Raw genomic sequence first — 10,515 nt, 5'->3', positions numbered from 1 at the left:
TCTCTCTCTCTCTCTCTCTCTCTCTCTCTCTCTCTCTCTCTCTCTCTCTCTCTCTCCAATCATATGTTGCCCAGGCTGTTCTTGACCTCACTATATAGTAGAAAATGACCTTGAACTTCTGATCCTTCTGCTATAGGTCTGTGCTTTGATATCTGGTTTATAAGGTGCTGGAGATTGAACCCAGGGCTCTATGCATGCCAAGCAAATGAACTACAGCTACAGCCCTGAATTTCCCAATTTCTATGATGTAAAAATTTCAACCCTGGCCAACTTTAGGCTGCCAGCATAATGTCACACATATGGAGCTAATGAAGGATGTCCCAACTAGCTCTTATGAGTCAAAGAGGCAGGCAGCATTATGCCATAGTGTCTGTCTCTTCACTGTGACCAGCCTGGCACAGAGAATTCCACCATCTGCCATTCCTCCACTCTGCACTGGGGGTGACTTTCCTCACACATCCCTTCTATGTTTGATCTGCAGAAAGGCATGTTCATTCCCCTTCTAATCTCTATTTCTTTTTTCTTTTCAAGCCAGATTCCAGTGTACCCTTCTGCAGGATGCCTCCCAAGCTCCTATCAATGCGCTCTGTTCTCTGATCATCCTCTCCTGTGTGGTTCATCTGTGTGTGCGTTCTGAGGGTGTAGCATGTAGAGAGAAGGCACGATGGAACCCCACACAGTAGGACCTCAGTGCGTGGTGCTCTTCAATTATGGCGGAATAGTAGCTTACAGACTCAAAGTCCTTGTAGGAAGCGCAGGGGTATGCAGTGAACCCATCTGGGTTAAGGATGCTCTCCAAGTAATACTTGTAGCTTCTCAGGTGGTTACAAGCCACAAAGTCCCGGGTTCCTGGGGAGACAAGGCAGGAGGTCAGTCCAGGCGATTGGGGGGATCTATGCCTCTCTTTCTCCACTGTAATAGGTCCAGAGTGGGGTTGTGTCTTCAGAACTTAAGTTCATAATTCATTCACAATAATGACAATAAGCAAATAAGGCTTTGGATGTTGTGGGTAATGTTCTGGCTACTTCGTGGGCCTTGTCTGCTGAACTTCCCTTTCCTAGGAGGCAGATGTTACAGTACCACATTTATAAAAGTATCCACAATGATTCATAGATTCCAGCTAGCAAGGGGGAAAGCTGTAATGAGCACAAGTTCATCAGTTTAATACTGTCCCTCCAGCCTCTGTGTCCAGGTACAAGGTTGGAAATCCCCAGAGACACAACCAAATGTGCCTTATTCATCCAGATGTGACACAATCAGCATTAGGGCATTGTCACAATACTCTTATGCACAGGAAGGTAAAAGTAGCTTCCAGTGGCTTCACCTGAGTGTCCCTCTTATCCCCTCTCCCTCAGTGTTCCTCCCTGCCCTCACCCAAGCCACCTGACAAATGTCCCAGCAACCCTCTCAACCTGGCCTTAGCCACTCTCCATTGCTGATGGAGCAAAGTCCAGACATGTGGCCTTAATGTTTGCATAGAGGCCACCTGAGCCCTTTTGATTGAATAGAAAGGACCCTAGTAAGATTCTATTCCACTACGAAGGGATTAGCTTGAATGGTGCTAGTTGATTAGTATGACTGGAAATGACTTTTGAGTTCTTGATCTCAGTAGATAGTGTTGGAGCTGTAACAGAAGGATGCTCTTTAACCCTAGGTGTGCTCATCAGCAGCAAGTGGTCCTCCTTCTAGCCTCCCTCGTCTGACTGCCTTCCTCACCATAAGTGAGCAATGACTCACACTGTGGAGATGGCTTCTCCATGCACACCTCTGGGATACCCTTATTCTAGGACAGAAACTAGTTGCCCAGGATTGAGTTGCAGTACTGATTCACGGGGACATTTGCAGGAAAATTCTCTTGAGACACACTGCATGACCCCTCTTGCCGCTTCCCTTTCTCTGGGAGATGACTGCCAGCTGATGGCTGGGATTGTTCAGAGCTTTTTGATTCCTTGTGGCTTATGTATTCCAGCACATGGAGGACAATGTTTGAAGGAAATACAGAATCGGTAGATCTGAGACATGAGAACTACATAGTTATTTTTTTCAGAAATAATATGCAGAAAGAAACATTGTATATTTTTAAAATGAAGTATACTTTCATTATTAAGATTTACTGCGGGGCTGAGGAGAGGAAAGAGATGGCTCAGTCCATAAAACGCTTGCCTTGAAAGTATGAGGACCTGGGTTTCATGCCCAAAACCCATGCTAAAAAAGAAGCTAAATGTGGCAGCACATGCTTCGATAGTGCTGGCAGGGTAGAGATTCTTCTCCAGGACAATGAAACCTTGTGTCATTATAAAAGGGTACATAGTGTCTAAGGAATGACACAGAAAGTTTTTCACATGCACCCGACATGCACCCCTATATACACACATGCACCCGTACATAGACAGCAGATACATACCCCTTCACACACACATACCTCTATACATACACACACACACACACACACACACACACAAGTACACATCCTTATACACACACCCCTACAAATACACCTATACATATACACCTACACATACGCACCCCTACACAGACAACAGATACATGCCCCTACACACGCACCCTTACATAGACAGCAGATACATACCCCTATACACACACCCCTACACACATACCTCACGTGCACCCCTACACAGACAAAAGACACACACAGCCCTATACACACATCCCTACAACCACACCCATACCTACATACACACATACCTACTTAAACATCCCTACAACCATACACATACCTACACACACACACACACACACACACACACCTACACACATACCTACTTACCTACACACACACACACACATACAGATTAGTTATGGCAAGCACCTAGTATCACAAAGAAGCAACATCCTCTCAGACTGCCCACCACCCCAGGTTTTACCTGACCAGATTCCATCGATGTCCACAATCTGTGACAGAGCGTTCTTCTTGCACCCGGGCATGTACTGTCCTCCGTTGGGGAAGAAGTCAAGGTGCCCCACCATTTGGTTTGTTCCAAAGCCTAAAATATTTGTACAGCAATGAGACAGGGTCTGAGAAGCACAGGGCTCTTAGGGTTACAGCATCCCCACTCTTGTCCACAGCTAGAGGCCAGAGCACCACGGGGCTCACCCAAGAATGGGATCAAGGGAGCTGCATCTGTGTGAATCACATCAACAAAGTCAGCATCCGAGGGGTCGAGCTGGACCTCTTCAGGGGTGCCTTCAAAATTTGCTTCTACGGGATCCAGTCCTAGAAGGGATGGCACACAAGTCAAACTGTAGGTTCATGAGGGACAGGCTGCACAGGCTGGGGATTATGAAAACGGACATTACCACACTTGTAGTAGTTCAGTGCCACTGCCTGGGTATGGAACATGGGTACATGGAGTCTCCGTGATCTTTATTTACAGGGCACTTTGTGGCAGAAGAGGAGTGCACATGAGCAAAAGAATTCAGATTATGTTTGAGCAAGGATTTCTTTCTACATCAGATTCTTGCATGTTTGTTTCATATTTAATATTCTCATTTCTTTATTTTATTTTAGTGAAGGAAAAAAAATAAAAAAAAAAAACAGTGTCTTGGGCCTGTATGAGTTGCCTGGCTCTAAATCTCTACTAAGCTACTTTGCAAAAGTCGTTCAAGATTTTGTACCTCAGTTTTCCTATTTCATAAATCGAAGGTAATGATTTCATTAATTTTATATAGTTGTTAATTACATAATTCAGAAAGACTGGCATGGAAGCGTGTAATCTATGTGCTCTTAGGCAAGTTATTGCTTCCCTGACTGGGTTTCTTCAGTCCTAAGGATTAGATGAGGAACACAAAAAGCTTTGTGCAGTCTTTAAGCCAATCAGGAACTTAGCCTATGCTTTCTTTAATAATGGCGCTAATATTCTCATGTATATATATGTTCTGTTGCTCTTGTTATAATGCAGAGGCTTTGCTGTGTTTGAAGGTTGCTTTGACGGTGCTGGTGAAAGGGTGGATACGGCAGGTAGAAGCCTGTACTAGCAGAAAAGTGGGAAGCAGTTTTCACCCTTCCCCTGACTTCAAAAAGAAGGAGAGGAATGTGTAGAGCAGTCCCTGCTCAAGTCTGCTGGGTCCTGTCCACACTAGCTATCCTTTGCACACTACCTTTCCTGGGTGTTCAAAGCTGCTACATGGCCCTCATCAAGGAAGGGTTGTCCCCAGGGAGGAATGACTATGGTCACAGCAGAGGTACTGCAGAGAATCACAGCCACCTTGCTGAGAGTGATGGCCTAGTGGTTCTTAGAAGCCTCCTAAAATCCCCATCTAGGTTGCACACATCCTGCCACAGCCGAGGGGTTCAGGACGGCTCTCAGCAGGGCTATGACATATGGGGTTGCTGGAATGGGACCTGGGGCCTTACCTGTAATCCTGCCTAGACCTGGAATCCGACTTCCTGCTTCCCCTGCCACATGGGCTCCTAGGCTGTGGCCAATGAGGTGGACTTTGGAAGCGGAGTAGCTGAAGTTTCTCTAAAGAGGAGAGATCACATGTGCTAAATATGTGTGGACTATGGGTTCTCCTGCTGCGAACTTTCTCTGCTCTCTGGGGCCTCAGAATTGAACTCTAGCTCCTGACAAGAATCTCAGAGCTTTCCTGACTCAACATGGCCCTTCCTAGCTTCTTCTCAAGCTAAAATCCTGTGGTCTCAAACTGTTGCTTTCCCTTCACGTTCCCTGGTTTATACCATGGTAGCCCAAGTACTACCTAAAGACCCTGTCTTCAGTAACCCTTTCCTGGGGAGACTTCCCAAGTATTACCCCATGCCCACATACAAGGTGGACTAACTATCTGCATGTTCCCATGTAAAGTCTGCATACCCCTCCCCCACCTCCAGAACCCTCTAATAGATCACGCTCTGTGGTCACTGCAAGTCTTTCCTGCATGTAGGTCCTTGAAGGCCTAGAACCACATTAACCTTCTCTACCTCCTCACAAGCTATGACCTTGAAGATAGGGAATATTGGAACTTTGACCTGGTATAGAAACTGGTCGTAAAGAATTCCTGAATTAACACAGCGAAGGAAAGACTTAGGGTAGGAAGAAAGAACTGAAATGATGATGACAGGAAAGATTTCCCAGCAAGAGTGGGACCCAGAGTCTCGGAGACACAGAGTCTCAGGAACCCAGATCACAGGAAATCCATGCTTGTCAATTGCATGTCCCGCCCCTGGTTTTGCGTGGCTTTCCTTGCAATACTAGGCTTTGCCTCACACAGATGCCACTTGTGTTGTGGGTAGCTGGATGATCTGGGCCCCAAGACAACTCTTCTACTCACCTGCTCTATATTTTGGCAAGCTAGTTCAACTCCCTGCGCCTTGGTTTCTTTAACTGTAAATAGGAGAGGATAATAAAATCCCACCACTAGGAGTTAGCGGACACCTCCCTTACTCGTGTGCCACTAAGGTGGTGTCAACTCCTTTCGTAATTCCTAAATTCGCCTTGGTGCTCCACCCCCATGCCATCCACTCACCACAAGGATGTCAATCATCTGAGCCACCTGGGCACCCACTACTCGCACATTGTTGGCGGCCTGTGTGTAGGTGGTCTGAGAGCCTCTTTTCCAGTCCACGCAGATGCAGTTCACCTCCTCCACTTGGAACATGTTCTAGGGTTGGAGAGACACAATACCACCACAGGGCATGGGGAACACCTTTCAGCCAGGGATCAGAAAGGTCCCTCGGGTCTTCTAGTGGGGGTGCTGGGACAGTCTGGACTCTGTCCAGGGGATCCTGAAGTCCACAAGGGTAAATCTAGCAGCTGAGAAAGTCCCTAAACCCCTCCATCCCTAAAGATGGAGGAAAAGCCTGTTCCTCTGATTTCTTTAACCAAATCTGACAAGGGGGATGGATGATGGCCTTAAAGGAATCCAGCTGTGACAGGAAATGGCCTCAGCAGAGCATCTATGTGACCTCAGGATTCTGCCGGTGAGAGGCTTTAGGTGGGATGCTGGGCCGCTGGGCATTTCTTGAGCTATAATGAGGGAGGGAAGTGTCATTTTCCAGTCAAAATGGTATAGCATTTCATGGAGGGAACACACACTTCAGGCTTGTGGGAAATAGGAGAGCACTAATGTGGGAGAGATGGGGGAATTAAGTAGAGCACCCTTGAGCCCAGACAGTTCGTGCACATGGCCAGCTGGCACCGACATCTGAGATTCCCGTCTAACGTTTTGACAGTGGGGCTAACACATCTGATGCTTTGAGTCCCTGACGCTCAAGTTCCTTGAGACTTCCGTTCTCAAAGCAACCCTGGGAAATCTTCAGACCTGGGAAAGTTTGGGGCTGTAGCTGGATTAACCAGATGTTTATTAAGGACAGGTCAGGGGGTGGCAGGTGCAGAGGGACAAACTAATTTTTCTTGTCACTGTTATCATTTGGTTCTGCTATTTCTGCATATGTGGAAGGCAGGTGGCTGCACAATTTGTGAAACAAATAGACAGAATCTGTATATATAATAAGAAAAGAAAATGCTATCCTTTACATGTGTACAGACTATATATGTACAGCCATGTGTGCCTCTATGCCCATGTCCCATGTGCACGTGTGTATAGGTCTGTGTCCTCCAGTGGCTGCCCTCCTTACCCAATATCCTGCTCTCTACTGAGCCTCTTCAAAGTCACCCTGTCAGCTGGGCAGTGGTGGCGCACGCCTTTAATCCCAGCACTCGGGAGGCAGAGGCAGGTGGATTTCTGAGTTTGAGACCAGCCTGGTCTGCAGAGTGAGCTCCAGGACAGCCAGGGCTACACAGAGAAACACTGTCTCAAAAAACCAACCAAACAAACAAACAAAAAACAAAGTCACCCTGTCAACCTTAGTCCTTTGTGTCTTCAATAAGTGGTCACAGTCACATGCCTCTGAGTCTTGGAATGTGGAGAAGATTTAGACAAACAAAACTCCACAATCCCTCATTTGCAGAAATGTCAATAGTGAGTGTTTCTGGGGGAGGGAGGAGTTCCCACAGCAAATCCCTGCTTTGGGCTACAAATTCGAATTAGAAATGGGAGAGGAATTTGGGTCTGGTGAAAAGAAGCTTTCGAGTTGCCTGTGAAGATCTTTTGCTTTCAGGCTTATGTATTGTGTCTGTGTAAAGTGTGACAGGTCAGTAGCGCAGGGCTACGTGGATCAGAGAGGTCAGTAGGACACAGTTATGTGGTGAGAGGTGTCCCTACCTTGCACATGTCAACCACCCAGTCCTCCTCTCCTTTGTCTATGAAGCCATGGATGATGAACCGAGTCTTCCTGGCAACTTGAAAATTGGAGGCCTCAATGGTCGATGGGTCAGAAAGCTGAAGAGTCTGTGACAAACAGAAAGGGTTTATAGGTTTTTGTCAACCTGTCCCTTGAACCTATCTCTCTCCATTTCCACCCCTGCCTTGGCCACTTCGTAGGCCTTCGAAGGTTGAGCACAAAGTCAGCTCCTCAGGAGGCCATACCGACCTCTCCAGTTCTGCCTCCATTGGGTCTGGGACAGGGCTTACACAGTTATCATTCCTATGGGATTGTTGGATAATAAGCTCATGTCCAGACCAGAGCTAAAGAGCTAGCAGGAGCTACACAGCTGTGAAGCAATCACTCACCCAGAAGGTGGGGCAGGGCATGGAAAACAGGTACAAAGATAAGAGGGTGTCCCCAGAGTTCACGAAGAGAAGTCTTACCTGGAAAGCAGTTGGGTTCTCATTGGTGTAGAGAAGGAAGCGAGTGTTGATCTTCTCAGGGCTCCAAGGGAGAAGTTTTAGGGGCCTGATAGCTGTCCCTGCCCAGGGCGCATCATCAGAAAAGCATCCAAGGTTATCATAGCAAACATCTCTCCCTGGGGAGAGAGAATGGATGGGCTCAGGAGGAAGCTACTGTGGCTGAGCTCACCATCACTGGGTTCCTCTTCAGCGGAGTCCCTCAGTCCCGAGGGAGAGGTTGGATGGGAACCCGAGTGTTTCAAGGTCTCTCATTCTCTGCAGATTGGCTGGCGGGCTGTTCCTGTCTCTGCGGGAGGAAGCTTCTCTGAGGACGGCTGTGTAAGGGGTGCTAAGCCTGAAGCTATTTCAAATTGATCGCCACTTACCAATGAAAATTTAGTTCCCTCCAAGGAAGTCTTACTGGGAAAACCACTCTGAGGGTAGGCCCCATGCCCAGCAGTTGATGGCCAACTTAAAATGAGTCCAACAGCATCTTTACAAGGCCATTGTCTCACAAGGAATTGGTTTTTAATTGTATATATATATATATATATAGGTTTCCAGTTTGGAGATTTTATGGAATTCCTGTGTGTGTGAACATGTATGTCTCTGCATCTACATGTGGTTTATACCTTTTAGTTGGCTCTCCTTCTTCTTTGGGACTTTTTTCATATTCAGATTTGTTTGCCTTTTGATTTATTTTTATTTTATTATCATTTTTTAGAAGTCTGTTTTCTAACAAGAGACAGAGAGGGTATGAATCAGGAGGAGGGGTGGTGGAAATGAATTGGGAAGAGTGGAAGGAGAAGAAACTGTAATCAGAATATATTGTGTAGAAAAAGTCTATTATCAATAAAAGAAAAAAAAAATGAAGACGTTCAAAAGCCGGAGCACACATTAACAACCCTGAGGCACTGCGGTGGTGTTGCTTACCCTGAGCTGCTCCCAGTAGGAGAAGAGGGAGTGTCCAGAGGATCAGCATCTGCAACAAAGTCAATGACATCAAACATACTGAGCCTGGGTTCCAGCAAAGTCTCTGGGGACCGCGGGGCTGTTGGCCTTACCTCTGCTTTTTAGCTGGTGGAGATGCAGATGCAAAGGTGGCTGATGTGATCACAGGAGCCAGGTGCCTGCTCTCCTGGGACCCACCGGGACCTTTTTATGCTTCAGCCTTATCGTTTGGCCTGCAGTTCAAGCAAACAATGCACGATGAGAGCCTGGGCGCTATGGGAACTCTATCTGTTAATCTCATCTTAAGTCCTTCAACCTGTGTGTGTATTTACACACAAGCTTAGGATGGCAGGCAGATCTTCCCACAAGCCTGGGAAGACGAAAACATGCTTAACTGTTTAAAAAGAAAAGAAAAGAAAAGATGCAGAAGAACCTGAAGCTTTTCCTCCTGTGTCTGTGAGAATCTTTCTGAGTCAAGAGGGTTCTGCTTCTCGGCTTCGATTTCACCACCAAGCAGTGTGCGGGTCTCAGTCTGCATGCAGTGGCACTGAGATGGGCAGAGTGGGAGCCCCAGGCCTGCCGGGGGATGCAGACGAGTGACTTAGTGAGGTTCTGTCTCAAAATACAGTAAAAAGAGTTAAAACCCCCAAAACAGGATCAGTTGTAGCTCAAAGATAGAGTGCTTTCTCAGCATGTGTGAGCGAGACCTTGGTTTCTGTTTCCAACATGAACCTCCTCTCCAAGGGAAAAAAGACAACAGCAAACCCTCCTATTCGGGGGCAGCCTCTCTCTCATGCACAACTGGCAGGGAAGCCCTGTAAGCACAGTGCTTAAAGGGAAACATCTGTTAAGAGAGTTTTCTCTCTGATGCCTCCCTTCCCTTTCAGGCTAGAAGCACTCAGGCACGAGCCTTGAAAGCGCACGTTCAATGGGCCTCCCAGCAACCCTCCCATGGTCCCCAGCCCCATTAACCTGTTCCTAGTGTGGTGCAGTGAATCAGTCTGAAACACAGTGCTTAAAGCAGCTGCAGTGGTAATCTCCCTCTAGTTTGAACAGTTGGGGTCCAAGGACCCCCCTCCCCAGATCCCATCCAGCACTCCACAGCATGTCAGTTTTGTTCCACCAGATCCTCAAAAGGCTGCACAGCTGCAAGACAGACTGGACCCTGATTTACCTTCAGATCTGTGTACCTGGAAGCAGCTGGCCAGTTCACACGGGGCAGATAAGGCTTCCCAGAGCAAGCACGGTGGGGGCTGCAGACTCCCTCCTAAGTTAAATGTGTTTCCGTGTCAAGTTCATTGACCAAAATCGCCTAAGAACTGGGGTAAAGGCCAAAGGGCCCTCCTGTTAAGAAAGGTCATCCATCCTCTATAGTAATAAGGAACAGCAGCCAGGCTGGGGAAGGACACGATTTGGTATAGTAATTGCCTACCATGTATGAAGCCCTAGGTTCTACCCTTCCCACCTTATGCATAGGGCATTGTAGAGCATTCCCATCTCAACATATCTCAACACTGAGGAGGTAGAGGCAAGAGGTCAGAGTTCAAAGTATTCCTTGACTACCCAGCGAATGAGACCAGCCCTGGCTGCAAGAGACCTTGTCAAAAACAAAAACGGAAACAGCCGCCTCCAGCCACTGTGGTTCAAGTACAAGCAGTGCTCCAAACAACCTCATTTCACCCTGACAGCTAGCACACCAGCTAACACACCAGGCAGCACACCAGCTAGCACACCAGGCAGCACACCAGCTAGCACACCAGCTAGCACACCAGGCAGCACACCAGGCAGCCCACCAGGCAGCACACCAGCTAGCACACCAGGCAGCACAGCAGCTAGCACACCAGCTAGCACACCAGGCAGCACAGCAGCTAGCACAGC

General features: G+C 47.5%; 1 protein-coding gene across 1 annotated transcript in view; it reads right to left on the bottom strand.

Annotated features, from left to right (window-relative positions):
- Positions 1 to 8,903, bottom strand: part of Pnliprp1 (pancreatic lipase related protein 1) — a 15,377-nt gene extending 6,474 nt beyond the window's left edge. Inside the window, exons 1-9 of the mRNA XM_021206227.1 lie at positions 8,751 to 8,903; positions 8,620 to 8,668; positions 7,669 to 7,823; positions 7,183 to 7,308; positions 5,485 to 5,619; positions 4,376 to 4,484; positions 3,116 to 3,235; positions 2,886 to 3,005; positions 731 to 849 (exon numbers count right to left, since the gene is read on the bottom strand). Coding sequence (XP_021061886.1) covers positions 731 to 849; positions 2,886 to 3,005; positions 3,116 to 3,235; positions 4,376 to 4,484; positions 5,485 to 5,619; positions 7,183 to 7,308; positions 7,669 to 7,823; positions 8,620 to 8,668 — 933 coding nt within the window. The 5' untranslated portion in view covers positions 8,751 to 8,903. The remainder of the gene's footprint in view (positions 1 to 730; positions 850 to 2,885; positions 3,006 to 3,115; positions 3,236 to 4,375; positions 4,485 to 5,484; positions 5,620 to 7,182; positions 7,309 to 7,668; positions 7,824 to 8,619; positions 8,669 to 8,750) is intronic.
- Between the last annotated feature and the right edge of the window lie 1,612 nt (positions 8,904 to 10,515).

This window comes from Mus pahari, chromosome 1 (genome assembly GCF_900095145.1).
Source record: "Mus pahari chromosome 1, PAHARI_EIJ_v1.1, whole genome shotgun sequence".
In the NCBI taxonomy this organism is placed as follows: Eukaryota; Metazoa; Chordata; class Mammalia; order Rodentia; family Muridae; genus Mus; species Mus pahari.
Note: the sequence above shows the minus strand (reverse complement) of the source record. Positions and strands in the feature narration are given on the sequence as shown.